The following is a 14,916-nucleotide window of genomic DNA, read 5'->3' as shown; positions in this document are numbered from 1 at the left end:
GACTGTGAGGTACTCAATGAGGCAGCAAGGAGACCCAGTTTGACAGCGGCTGAGTGAGACGGTGGCTCCGCGGGTTATTTCTGTCTGAGTCCCTTTCTCACTCAGCATCTAATTGCCCAGATTCTACCTCTGTGAGATGCCAATGAGACGATGAGTGAACAGCACAACAAAATGAGACACCTGGAGTCTGAGACAAAATTGGAATAGAAAGACACTGAATTAGCACACTATTGAGACAGTGTGATGGGTGAGTGGCTGAGACAAAGCAGCTGGCTGTGGCAGCAGGCTGGGCTGAAAGCACTTCATCTATAGACGAGGGTGGGCTGCTTTGGTTCCAGCAAAAACCTAATAACCTGTTACCTGAGGAGACATATCCAACAGCAAAGATTAAGAGAGGTCTTAATATTCACATCTATATCAAACACACACTCATTTGTGACTGTGTGTGATGGAGATGTGAATATGTGGGGATTTCAAGGGTGATAATTATAAAGACAGAGTTTGAAACAGAAGTTCAAATCAGAACAGTGTATTTTTTGGGGGCTGTATTTTATGTTTCTGAATAATAAAAGTTAATGATTTGCTTTATGGGTAGTGTGTGACCCTAGGGTAGCAACACATACACAAAAGTATATGGACACCCATTCAAATGAGTGGATTTGGCTATTTTAGCTACACCCATTTCTGACAGGTGTATAAAATCGAGCACACAGCCATGAAATCTCCATAGACAAACATTGGCAGTATAATGGCCTTACTGAAGAGCTCAGTGACTTTCAACATGGCACTGTCACATGATGCCACCTTTCAAACAAGTCAGTTCACCAAATTTTGGCCCTACTAGAGCTGCCCCGGTCAAATGTAAGTGCTGTTATTGTGAAGTGGAAACGTCTTGGAGCAACAACGGCTCAGCCGCAAAGTGGTAGGCCACATAAGCTCACAGAATGGGACCGGCGAGTGCTGAAGTGCATAAAAATATTCTATCCTCGATTGCAACACTCACTACAGAATTCGAAACTGCAGGAAGCAAAATCTGTTCGTCGGGAGCATCATGAAATGGGTTTCCATGTTGGAGCAACCGCACACAAGCCTAAGACTACCATGTGCAATCCCAAGCGTCAGCTGAAGTGGTGTAAAGCTCGTCGCTATTGGACTCCGGAGCAGTGGAAACTCCGTCTATGGAGTGATGACTCACACTTGACTCACACTCACACTTCACCACTTTGACAGACAAATCTGGGTTTGTCGGATGTCAGGAGAACGCTACCTGCCCCAATGCATAGTGCCAACTGTAAAGCTAGGTGGAGGAGGAATAAAGGCCTGGGGCTGTTTTTCATGGTTCGGGCTAGGCCCCTTAGTTCCAGTGAAGGAAAATCTTAACGCTGTAGCATACAATAGACGAATCTGTGCTTCCAACTTTATGGCAACAGTTTGGGGAAGGCCCTTTCCTGTTTCAACATGACAATGCCCCCGTGCACAAAGAGAGATCCATTCAGAAATGGTTTGTCGAGATCAGTGTGGAAGAACTTCACTGGCCAGCACAGAGCAGCAGGAGAGGGGGGGGGCACCTCCATATTAATGCCCATGATTTTATGAGATAATAATGTGGTGTCCACATAGAATGTACACTACATGACCAAAACTAAGTGATACCAATGGGTCTTTCTCCATTCTGAATGTTGTATACTGTTCAATTCAACCAAAAACTATTATCAGCTATTCCTGCATTTCCTGGACTCTTGAGATCATTTCCACACTGCCACATAGGGCTGCACGGTATTGGCAAACATTCTAGGCCTCATCTTTAACCAAATGTTGCAATTGTAATTTGACTTTTAGAGCAAAACACTTAGGTGAACTGAAAAATAATGATTATTGTAATATTATAGTTAGAATATAATAGTGAGCACTTTGCATAGTGTGGTTTGAAATGACAATGAATGAAAATGACAGGGAGGAGTTATTGTGACAGGGTACAAACCAAAGTGTTGATAAGTGTTTCCTAGGGGACCCTACACATTTACATTTGAGTAATTTTGCTGATGCTCTTATCCAGAGCGTCAACCTTTGGCTACATTGAATGCTCGCTTAGCTACTTCATGTAGCTAACATATTCATGCTTTGCGTATTCCTCTTTGATTTAGAAGACACTGTTGCACAAACATGCTGATGTAGGTCTACACCATCACTGGTATTATCAGGCTGTATGGCTAGTTACGTTTGCTCTGACTCATCACATTTATTAGCTAGCTACCTAGCCAGCTATTAACAAGATTTAGGCCCAACTTGCTAAGAAAAGATAAACTATCTGTTTGCAGATGTAAGAAACACAAACTAATAGTGTAATTATAGAACGCTAGTGGATTTAAAAATAAGAAGCAACCCGCTTCTGCTGCATTGACCATGCAAACTGAACGCAAGTGTCTTGTGGTCAAGCAACAACAAATGCACTCCTTGAGTGACAGGAGGTGGGGCTAGGTCTGTGTGGAAAGCAGCATGGAGAGAGAGCAGAGAGAAATGTAAACTGTAAAAATGGACATACACAGCATACGACATTTAACAAAACAAACATTCAAATACCGTTCTAAAAGGTAAATTATAAATTGCATGGTTCGAGCCCTGAATGCTGATTAGCTGACAGCTGTGGTATATCAAACCATATACCACAGGTATGACAAAAGGTATTTTTACTGCTCTAATTACATCGGTAACCAGTTTATAATATCAATAAGACACCTCAGGGGTTTGTGGTATATGGCCAATATACCACGGCTACGGGCTGTATCCAGGCACTCAGCGTTGCGTCGGCAATAAGAACAGCCCGTGGTATATTAGCCGTGGTATATTTGCCTTATACCACACCCCCTCGGGCCTTATTGCTTAAGTAAAAACCCAAACCAGTCTGTGCATTAATACCGGTATATCGTAAAATACGGTGTACCACCCAGCCTTCATTGATCATAGCATGAGTCTACCTGACCGTTTTTTCTAGACTCAACTAGAAGGCCTGTTTGATAACACCCTAGCTGCGAGGCATGCAAGACAAGACATTGTGAGATACAGATTACCAAAACATAGGCGCACGGCTCTTTCTGCCTGCTCCCACCTCTCCCTCTTACGCTGGCTCACCTGCTCTTTCTCTTCGCTAATGATGCAAGTGTGTGTTCAGTCTTCGGTCTGTTGCATGTAGAATATCCTAGCCTATTCATTGAATAGGGCTCCAGAGTGGCACAGCGGTCTAAGGCACTGCATCTGTCATAGGCTGTCATTGTAAATAACAAGTTGTTCTTAACTAACTTGCTTAGTCAAAAAAAGGTTAAAGAAAATGTAAAAAATGATAGGCCCTGCTGTACTGAAGTTGTGAGACACTGCAAGTCAATAGATAGGCCTAGTGCACAGTTCTGACTGTGTGCCTGGTGGTCGATCTGCCTATACTGTGCCCCTTCCCCCTCTCTCTGTCCTTTGATAGCTTAGATGCAAGTGTTTGTGTTCTTGGAAGTATGGCAACTAAGTCTCCTCCGGTTCCAAAAATACTGAATGGGATAATAGTAGGAGACGACGTGCAAGGAATTCATTACTTTGAAGTCGACTCTCTACCATTATGTCATTGTCGTCAACAGTTGTAAAAATGGCAGAGAAAGGCAAGGACACCAGCGAAGTCCTGTATGGCAAAACTTTGAGAAGTTAAGAATTAAATGCTAACTTTGGGAGGTGGAATTGAGGTGCAATTCTTAACCATCTGAAAGGGAAGCACAGACACAAACCGTTGCTGGCAGCAGTGTTGTGAATTCACAATGCAGCTGAAAAATTGTCAGTTTGTCACATCCCTAACATTTCTGAAAACGTTTGAAACCCTACCTCATCAAAGAGTATCTTAAATAAGACACCTCAGTCCCCCCCCAAAAAAATAATAATAACTGCAAGTCTTTTTCTATACTAGCAGACTCTGCTGATAACTTCTTTATTGAGGAAAATGTACTACAACTCTATGGATTGTATCACCTCGTTATCTTAAAGCTGGAATATGTATGCAAGGACTGACCATCAATGATATCAACATAGTATTAACCATGTTTTGAGGATATAGCTACACTTTTTATTTACAAACATTGGAGTATAACAAACATATTTTGGGTTGTGCTAGGGTACAACTCATGAGGCATTTCAATTATATCCTTCAATAATCAATGGGTAGCCTATATAGCATTAATTTATAGGTCCAAAAATGGATGTAGCAACTATGAATTCTAGCTTTAAGGTGAATGCACCAACTAAGTCGCTCTGGATAATAGCATCTACTAAATTACTAAAATGTAAATGTAATTAACTCTTATGGAGGGACAAACTCCAAATACCACAATCCTCTTGACGTCTTGTTTTTCACCCATAACTCTGCCCTGTCATCCACCTTCCTTAAACACAACTATGTGTACTATGACACATTAAAACTTTCCATTGAGAAAGTGAAAAACTGAAGTAATCCTTAAATTCATGTAATGACAAATGGTTGCTTTGCCTAGCCTTGCTGTCACTAGCAGAATGGGATATTTCGAATTGAAAACCAAAAGCTAGAGGAGAAAACATTTGAAAAGATTACAGGCACCATCAGATCGATATCCATTACCTATTGATGCTGACGGGGAGGCAAACTGAATCCTTACATGGAGATCGGCAGTGATTGTACTGTGACCTGAAAGCAATACTTTTTTTTTTGCTTTCTAGGGAAACGTTTCATTGTCTACCTCAAAATGTCAGGGACAGCATGGCTGTGCTGGTCTTGGTGGATTCCCTAAATAAACAACAAAAATAAAATCCATCGACAAAGTGAAACGAGTTAAATCAAACCTGCACTGGATTAAGCATCATTCATGTTGGCAAGGTTTATTTTATTTTACCTTTATTTAACTAGGCAAGTCAGTTAAGAACAAATTCTTATTTTCAATGACGGCCTACTGGGGAATAGTGGGTTAACTGCCTTGTTCAGGGGCAGAACGACAGAGAACGACCTTGTCAGCTTGGGGATTCGATCTTGCAACCTTTCGGGTACTAGTCCAACACTCAAACCACTAGGCTACCTGCCGCCCCAGGGAGGAGGGTCACATAACTATAAATCCTCCTCCCTGACTAATCCATTCTCGACCAGCTTTTTGAATAAGAGGAGATAGGCTAAGCATTGTGATTTCTGAATAAGGCCTAAGTGTTTACTTCCAATGCCCAAAAGGTGTATGTGTGTGTCAGTCTTTACCTAGATTTATTTCCAAGAGGGTCAAAACACAAAGCTACATCATTGATTGAAACCCAAACTCTTAAGGAGATGTCCATCAAGCCTGTACAATTTGTCTGACCATTGAGGCCATTAAAAAAAACATAGGCAACAACAACGTCCACTGAGATTGCAACGTTGAGACATGTTGAAACTCTGTACTCCCTCCTTCCTAAAGAGTTGGATCTCAACTGGTACCAAAAAGAGCCACAATAGAAGGAAAGTGCTAACATCTGACTTAAGAGCTACAGGGAATTCCTTTACTACATTAATCACTGCATGGAGTGCTACAACAGCCGCTCCTTCCCCAGTTCCCAGCCCCCCTAGCCTCCCTCTATAAAAAGCTTGTGAATTCATTAGGTAAACAAAAGGTGAGGTGAGGTGAGCGAACAGGATACATAGGGGAGTAAATCAGGGCTCTGAGACTCACCTTGGGCCAACATGCTGAACTCCAAGAAGAGGGCAATGTGGTAGAGCTCCATTGCCTCCTCAGCACGACTGGCAACCCCCCTGCCTCCGGCCACCAGGGCCTGCACCTCCCCCAGACTCCCCGCTGAGGGGCTTCCCCTCAGCACCAGTGCTAGCTCCACAGCGTCCGTGTACATGCAGTGCAAGATGACACGGGCATATTTCTTGGGGATGATGGACTCATCCAGGATGATGCGTGTGGGCGTCTGCAGAGCGCGCTCTGTGATCTCCTCGCCGGTGCGGATGCGCCGCTGCAGGAGGTTCCGGAAGAAAGGAGAGCGGGCCGAGAGGACCGCTTTGTGGGCACGCAGCTCTTCGTCCGCGGTTCCTTGGATGACCGGTCCTCCTCCTACACCTCCTCCCCCAGCTGCTACCCCAACAGCAGGCCCGGCACTGAAGACCTCCACCAGCTCCGAGTCAGATGAGAAGCTGAGCAGTGAGTCATAGAAGCACATGTGCTCGCAAAGGCCATGCATGTCCTCCTCCAGTGAGCTGGGTGTGCCAAACTCTTCGCTCAGGCGCACCAGCACGTCCATGTTCCGCAGCCGCGCATCCACCTCTGGGCCCAGCTCACCCGTGTACAGGTAGTGCAGCAGTGCCGAGAACATGGCCGCGTCCATGCCCGCTGTGCCCACGTCCAGGAGCACCTCAGCACCGTAGCCTGGCGACGACGACAGCAGCGTCTTGAAGAAGGGGCAGCGGGCAGCCAGCACAGCACGGTGCGCAGGGAAGCAGGCATCCTGGAAGATGAGGTCCACGTCCGTGCAGTACTTGTGCTGGTAGAGGGCGGCCAGGTCGCGCTGCAGGCTCCGGGCCTCAGCCCGCGCCAGTCCCGCCTGCAGGTTCAGCTCCTTGAGAGCTGCTGTGCCCTCGTATTCCTCAACCAGGGCGTTTGCGTCACGCACATCCCAACATGAGAGGAGCTCGCGCATCTGTCGCACGTGGTCGGCCGAGCGGCTGGACTTGCGGCGCTTGATGAATCTCCTCCTGAGAGTGGCTAGGCCCGAGCTCTTCTTCTTCTTGTCCTGGGGCTTCTCGGGGCCAGACTCCAGGCTGTAGAGCTTCCCCTCTCCTCCATAGCCCTGGGAGCCATAAGAGGATGTCCCTGAAAGGAGACAGTAACATACAGAATCGGTGGGTGAGCAACAGAGTAGTAGTTTACGAATTAGATTTAATATTAATACATAAATAATGATGAGCCAACTTATAATTCATGTTATATATATCTGGTTTTAGGGCAAATCCCTGACTGAGATAAGATATCAACCTTTTAACTCAGGGTTTTTTTTTGGATAAAAAAAAGAATCATAAATGTTTCTAACCAAAAATCAATAGGGGCCCCATGCCATGACAAAAAAAACTGCTGAATTTTAATTGGTGATTGTTAGTTCTGAGAAGACAATCTTATTTAAAAGGTCCAATTAACCATTTTTTAAATAATTTTTGGGGAACAATTAAAGAGGAAGTTTACCTAAAAACCAAAATGTCCCAAGTGATTACATGTTTTGAAACTGTACTGAATAAAAATTAAAACGTAACATGCAAAGGTCCTGTGTTTCATGAGCTGAAATAAAAGAACCCAGAAATGTTTCATTTACATAAAAAGCATATTTAACTGAAATTGTGGACAAATTTGTTTACATCTCTGTTAGTGAGCATTTCTCCTTTGCCACAGATGCACCTTAATTTGATTTGATTTGACCTTGTGCTGGGGACAATAAAAGGGCCACTAAAATGTGCAGTGTTTCCACAACAATGCCACAGATGTCTCAAATTTTGACGGAGCGTGCAATTGGCATGCTGACTGCAGGAATATCCTACAGAGCTGTTGCCAGATAATTTAATATTAATTTCTATACCATAAACCGCCTCCACGTTGTTTTAAAGAATTTGGCAATATGTCCAACCGGCCTCACAACCATTACAACTCAGGACCTCCACATCCGGCATCCGGGTGCTGAGGAGGACTTATGTCGGTAATAACTCATTCTGATTGGCTGGGCCTGGCACCCCAGGGGGTGGGCCAATACCCTCCAAGGCCCACCCATGGCTGCGCCTCTGCCCAGTCATGTGAAATCCATAAATTAGGGCCTAATTTATTTATTTCAATTGACTGATTTCCTTCTATGAAGGGTAACTCTTTGAATTTGTTGCATATTCCGTTTATATTTTTGTTCAGTATAATTAGGTGGAGTTTGTCTTCTCCCCCTCTCTCTCCCTGCAGTCTAGAACTGGAAAGCCACAAAAACGGGTCACGTAACTCTTTGTGCACTGGTAGCTTTGCTCCATTGTCAGTCAAAGAGCGATTAAGAAATATGCGAATTGTGAATGAATCCAATTTGAATTTTTATCAAAAGTACTATTGGTTTTGAGCCAGGAAATGTGTACTTTTCCACCTAAAATGATTGCAATTATTTCTATATCATTACTTCATGTGGCTGACTGCAACAGTGGAGATGGGTAACAGCTCTGCATGTGTGCTCTCATGGGGCAACTGACGTATATGGCCTTACTTGGAACTTGACGTCACAGATGTGAGTTTTATAGGAGGGGGTACCTGGCTGCACTTTATATAAGATATCTAGGGAAGGCACAAAATGTCACTGTTTTCCATTGAAAGACAGACAGATGCAGAAGGAAACACTCCTACAGACAATTTTGCCAATCTATGTGTGTGTAGTAAGCACTTCATCGATGACTATGAAAGAGCCTAAATTCAAAAATGTATAAAATTGTTTTTCCTCACCCATCAACACACAATACCCTATAATGACAAAATTAAATAATGTATTTTTTGCAAATTTATTAAAAATTAAATACAGAAATCTCATTTCTATAAGTATTCACACCCGAGTCAATACATTGTGGAAGCACCTTGGGCAGCAATTACAGCTGTGAGTCTTTCTGAGTGAGTCTCTAAGAGCTTTCCACACCTGGATTGTGCAACATTTGCCATTATTCTTTTCAAAATTCTTCAATCCTGGTCAAATTGGTTGTTGATCATTGCTAGACTATTTTCAGGTCTTGCAATAGATTTTCAAGTAGATTTAAGTCAAAACTGTAACTTGGCCACTCAGGAACATTCACTGTCTTAGTAAGCAACTCCAGTGTAGATTTGGCATTAAGTAAATATTCCCATGGACTGGATCTGGTGAGGTGCCAAAATACAGAGGCGCTTTTGAGAAAGGGCAAAGCGAGTTTGCGGAGGCAAGTAGTCTAATCATTGCAGTTCGAGTTGATCTTATTGTGTTGTGGCCCATACGCTCTACCAGTTAGCATATGTTGAGGAGATGGACAGTAATTGTCACCTTACATTGTAGAATAGACAGAATAAAAATGAAAGATGTTGGTGCATTTTAATTACTTAGGATCGGGTCTACTTGCTTTTTTTCATCGTCATCAATATCTGATCTGTTGGCAAGCCATTTGCATGACAACATTTCATGCCTTTAACAACTGTATAGCCTTGCGTGACATACATGACCCCAGAAACAACCTGGGATATGTCTATTTGGTCTACTGTGTATTCGTAACCCCCACTTCCCGCTGTCGATAGTGGCCATGAATATCCTAAAAATATAATTACTTTTAGTTCCATGGTCAATTTTTTATTGCAGATAATAAACAAAATCGGCAGACCTCCAGTAGTACTCTTCATCACTTGCGTATATTTCATTGTCAGACATGTTTGTAGGTTGTTGTCAACAGAGCAGAGTTAGCAGTGCACAAAGACATCACATGACCCATTTTTGCAGCTTTCCAGTTCTAGACTGCAGGGAAAGAGAAGGGGAGAAGGCAAACTCCACCTAACGAGTTTCAATGTATGGAATCACCTAGAGAATTTAGGATTTTAGGTCAACTTCTCCTTTAAGTACCTTATTGTGATTGTTTTACATTAAAATGGTGCTAATCACCTGTAAGGTCAGTGTCCAATTACTGCAAATTCTTAAAAGGCTTTCATCTTATGGCAATGCCAAACATGACATTTTATTCATTTGAAATACCTAGAAATTAACATTACTTGAAACACTTTGTGGCAGCCACTATGAAAGGAAGGAATGGTCCCCCAGCCATTGCTCGAAATTAAGGTCGGCCCGTCGTCCCCAAAAAAGATATGTCTGGGACAGTTAAAAACAGACTGGGACAGTTCTGGGACAATAGATGCTAAATTAATACAACCACTGTACATCAAATATTAGGCTGATGCAACAGATCAGAACTTTTATAAGTGCAGCAATGCGCACACAGCAGTAGGCTATGCACAAATGTTCCAAAATGCAATTAGCAGGGGGAAAAAAACATTCTCAAAAGCACATACCAGTTTCATGTGAAAGAGATGAAAACAATTGATTAGAAATGTATAAATGGGGAGATGTAAAGATGCAGCAACTAGCATGGGTTGCTAATATGACTAGGATTGTGCATTTGGCTGCTGGACAATTTAAGAAAGTTTAATTGAAAATCAATAGAACACAAGATAAATGCTGGTTTCAATGGCATATGAGGAAGTGTTCATAAAATAATTTCCTCAACATTTCTATGGTCGGATTTTGTCTGGGCTACTTTCAAACAAGACATGCCTCGTAAAATGACATAAAACATCTAGGTTTTAAACAATTTAACCATATACTTAATTGTTTAAAAATGCGGACTGCCTCGGATGTGGGTGCGGAATGGGCACTGGCCGTTCTCTCCTTTCTTGTAACCATTTCATCTGAATGAACCATGCCTTGTGAGCCTATGTTGAAAGAATAAAGCCTTTAGACGTTAATGTTAATTATCCTACATTATTAAAAAAACAAGTATTTTAATTTGGGACGGTTCATTTTCAATTTGTGACGGTGGAAATTCCACTTCAGGACGATTCTGGGATGATGAAAAGGAGTTACTCTCTCGAGCCCTGCATCCCCAGCTGGTGTAAATGTATACTCACTGCTGAATGCCAATTACAGAATATTTTATGAAAAGTTCCGAGCCAAATCGTTGTCCTAATAAACAAAATGTGAACAACTTTGTTCACAAGTTGATTGCTTTTAAATTAAGATTTGTACAATTTCAATTAAAGCCCTTGTGCAAGATGTGGATCAGACTTGTATGTTAGAATATCAATACGTTTCTAAACAATTCTACATTAAAATGGACGCTACCATGAATCGTGAATAACGATGAGTGAGAAAGTTGGACACAAAAATATCATACCCCCAACAAAAAAATGGAACCTCCCCAGCTACTGCAATGGTGAGAAGGTTAGCATATCTTGGGGGTATGACATTTGTGCATCTGTAACTTTCTCAATCATCATTACTCACAATCAATTCAGGACTATCCATAATCATGGTAGAATCCACCTTAATGTAGAAGTATTTAGAAACATATTTTATTCTTATTTACAATAAAGGTGACTCCAAAATTACACAATACATTATTTACCATTCATTTCTTTTGCGCACAAAATAACCTGAAACACAACCAAAACAAACAGTAAATGCATCCAACAAGTTTGTAGAGTCACAAGCTTGATGTAATCATTGCATGCTAGGAATATGGGCCAAAATACTAAACTGTTGACTACATTAACACACAAGTGAATGTTCCAATACTTTTGGTAAACGGTTCACCCGATATGGATGACAATACCCTCAAATTAAAGCTGACAGTCTTGCACTTAAACCTCAGTCATTTCAAATCCAAAGTGATGGAGTACAGAACCAAAACAACAACAAAGTGGTCATTGTACCGATACTTTTGGAGCTCTCTGTACTTCCATATATTTTTTACAACTTGTACCGGAGTACCTTCAGATGAGTCTTGTGAGGAGGGTTATGTTCATCCAGAGCAAAACAACATGTACGTGTTTGTGAGACTCACCTTTCCATAGAGGAGTCATATTAAGGCGTCAGTACGGCTGGCGGCTAGCCAAAGTCAGTTAGGCGAACTGAACGAGTGTGCCAGCATACTCCCTTAAAAGACCTTCACTTGAGAAACGAGAAAGTGGCAATAGTACCGTTTGTCCATTTTGAGACACCATAACAGTATACACTTCTTCAAAATAGTTAGAATTAATGTAAGATAACTCAAGAAATCTTTTATTAATTTTGACGTTTCTGCAGAGGAGATCTAAGTCAAACTTTTTACATCTAACTAAGATGTTTGATGCAGTATTTCGCAATGAAAAAATGTGCATGAAAATGAGTCGTCTCTCGTTGAATGACAACAGACTTTATTGAAGAATCCCTACTGTTGACCAATCACCGACGAAGCGGCATAGACTTCGGATACAGACTTCTGCTTGCATCAAGAAGAAAAAAAGTGCCCGAACAGCAAAAAAAAAATGTTTTATCGAAGTCGAAAACGAACAAAAACGTCACAAAATGTCTTCATAATAAATGCACGAACTCTCCCAAACTGTTTTGGCTAGGAAGCATTTGGAAGCCTTTAATGTGTAACCCAAACTGTTCGGACGCTACAGACAGAAATGGGCAGATCTGCAGTACCGACTTCAGACAAGTCCTGTGACGCTTGTTAGGGGTAGTAGCGCAAAATGGAGAACACCATCGTGTTTGTGAGAGTCTCATCTTTCTATCGAGTCACCTTTCTGACATAATATTTTATAGGCCAAACCGTTCGGGCGCTACAGACGATTTCGTGAGAAGACACATTTTTGGGATATCTCATGGTCTGACAAAAACCGCTGTAGCTCTGCCACCGCAGATGCGGAAGGGCGATATTGGCGGATGCAGTGGATTGAGACGCATCCAATAAATAAAAAGATATCGCTATCTTAGACGGATTTTGATGGGGATTTTTTTTATTATAATAAGAATTCCACGGGGCCAAGGAAATCGACTCTAGGGGGGTTTTTAAAAACAAGATTAATGCCTTGGCTTGGCCTTTTAGTAGACTTCTCTCAACCTTAAGACTGTTGATCTTTGATTGTTTTACCAAACAAACTAGAAAACATAGGCTACTACGCAACTATTTATTTTTTATAAAAGTAGGCAACAATACATTAGTACCCCCATTCAGTCACCTATTGTGAAGCATCATTTTTGTTCTGCTGTGAATATTCAGAGTGACCTTAGTTGTTTTAAAACCAATAGGCTACATTTTCACATTTAGTTTAAAAGTGGGTTGCATTGGATTCCTTTGACTCCAGCATGAGGGTATAAGGGACAAATACAATAAAAGCACTCACCTATAAACGTCTGCTGGCTCTGTGAGTTGCTACCAAATCGGGGTGAGCACGAATGGGGATAGCTGGAGGCATTGACACCCATCCTCTCCTTCTTCCACTTCCTCTTCACATGGACCGCTGGGGCCACCCTTGCAGTCTCATTCTGCCAGAGCGAAAGTGCCTCCACTCAGAGCCTGGACAGACTCAGAGCCAGGACTTCATGGAGTCTAGCTTTACCAGCCATCCCTGAGAGACACGGTAAAGAGGGACAGTTGGTTAGTTAGGGCTATCACATTGTCCACAAATCTAAATCAACCCAGGAGCTGTACTCACTAATTTGCATTTTCAACCTCAAAATATTTCATTTGATGGAAATACTGGAAAAACCCTTAAGTGACTAGAGCTTGTCAGTCCCCAGAATTCCAAACCAAAACTTGTCTGCTGCTGTTTGCTTGGCAAGTAGCCTAAGAGTTAAAGCCTTTTAGGGGGGGGGGGGGGGGTAAGTATTGCAATATAAAACCATTTTAAGCTCTTTTTCCCAAAGAGGCTATTGCTACATCCTGATATTTATGTTTCATTTTACAGTCCAATCTAGCACTGCCAGAAACTGCCCAGGGGGTAGCCTGGCTTCAGCAGCTTTGGGAGACATCAGGGCTAAACTTCCCTCTTGCTACGTTAACAGGCAGTGAGAGGCATTTCTCTCTGGAAATTTCAACCAGATAAAACTTCTAAGCATTTGGCTGGTGGACCACTCTGCAAAATGCTGGCATAGGCTACTCCATCTCCTTCACCCCGAAGTGAATTGTTTTCATTTGTGAAATTCCCTGGAGGGGAGATATAGATGGAGTTCTTGGGTTACCACCACTTGGGTTAGCGCCGCACTTTGTCATCACCGAGCAGGAATGGAAGCAGATGGAGAACACAATTTCATGGCTGAGACAAAATGCGAGGGTACCCTTCATGTATGCTTTGACTGATATGTGGCTTGTCTGGAATGCATTTTTTCATAAAAAAAAAAAACTTAAGCCTAAGGCATGGTTTTCAAAACACTACTGTTGACAGTCAGAACTAACCTCTCTACAAGGTAGGTAAAATGCCATGTGATTGTCAGGCTAATTCCTAAAGCATTATACTAAGGCTACTTTTTCACAAATCGATTCCTAAAGTAAAGGGATTTCAGTCACATACCCTATGTTACCCACTTTTCTTCCACATTCATCTAATAGCCTAACTGCTGAGAGTTTGAATGCCCTTTTAGAAATACCTATTCAATAGTATGCATTACAAATAGACTAGATATCAAATTAAATACAGGCAGTATTTATTCTATACAATGTTCATGTATTTCAGTAAAGGAAGAAAATAAAAACATTCCAGCTGCTGATGGTCATTCGTTAAAACATTCTCTTTTCTGACTAACAGTGAAAATATTCAGAGAGAACCCTTGTCATTAAGTCATTGGGTTGGATTTGACATAAGTAGGCAACTTTCTAGACAATGAACTCTCCGAATTTGACAGTGTGGTTTTGAAGCAAGTTGCGATTACTTTAAAACTTTCACAAGAATATAAAATAATGACTGCATGCGAAAGGCATAGACTGCACAAATTGCTGAGAGAAATTCTGTCTGGGACAAGGACTATCAATTTGAGTGACATAAGTAGAGAAGGAATAAATTAATAGGCTAGTTCTCTGACTGGTGTGGTGCGCCAAAACAGAAGCTGACAGGTTATGTAAGTGATGCAATGAGGGTGGGAGGCAGAACATTCCATTGGCTATGAGCATCAAGAGCCCTTGCCTTGCCATTGTGATGACCATACTGACTGGCAAAAAGGGTCACAATAGAAAATGTTTCCTCATACAAGACAACAACTATGATTCAGAAAATGAGGAAAAAAGGGAGCAAAGTGGCTGTAGTTGAGGGGTCACAGCAGGAATGAGGAAACTAGAAGGGTAGCTACAAAGATAGCGCTATTCTCAGCCCAGTGCTTTCTTGATGCCTCCCCCATTTT

The 14,916-nt window shown here is 42.0% G+C and overlaps 1 protein-coding gene across 1 annotated transcript in view; it reads right to left on the bottom strand.

The window, feature by feature from the left end:
• Positions 1 to 14,916, bottom strand: part of btbd7 (BTB (POZ) domain containing 7) — a 127,175-nt gene that overhangs the window by 42,534 nt on the left and 69,725 nt on the right. The window contains exons 2-3 of the mRNA XM_020496718.2: positions 12,927 to 13,151; positions 5,694 to 6,836 (exon numbers count right to left, since the gene is read on the bottom strand). Coding sequence (XP_020352307.1) covers positions 5,694 to 6,836; positions 12,927 to 13,008 — 1,225 coding nt within the window. The 5' untranslated portion in view covers positions 13,009 to 13,151. The remainder of the gene's footprint in view (positions 1 to 5,693; positions 6,837 to 12,926; positions 13,152 to 14,916) is intronic.

Source organism: Oncorhynchus kisutch, linkage group LG12 (assembly GCF_002021735.2).
Source record: "Oncorhynchus kisutch isolate 150728-3 linkage group LG12, Okis_V2, whole genome shotgun sequence".
NCBI lineage: Eukaryota > Metazoa > Chordata > Actinopteri > Salmoniformes > Salmonidae > Oncorhynchus > Oncorhynchus kisutch.
Note: the sequence above shows the minus strand (reverse complement) of the source record. Positions and strands in the feature narration are given on the sequence as shown.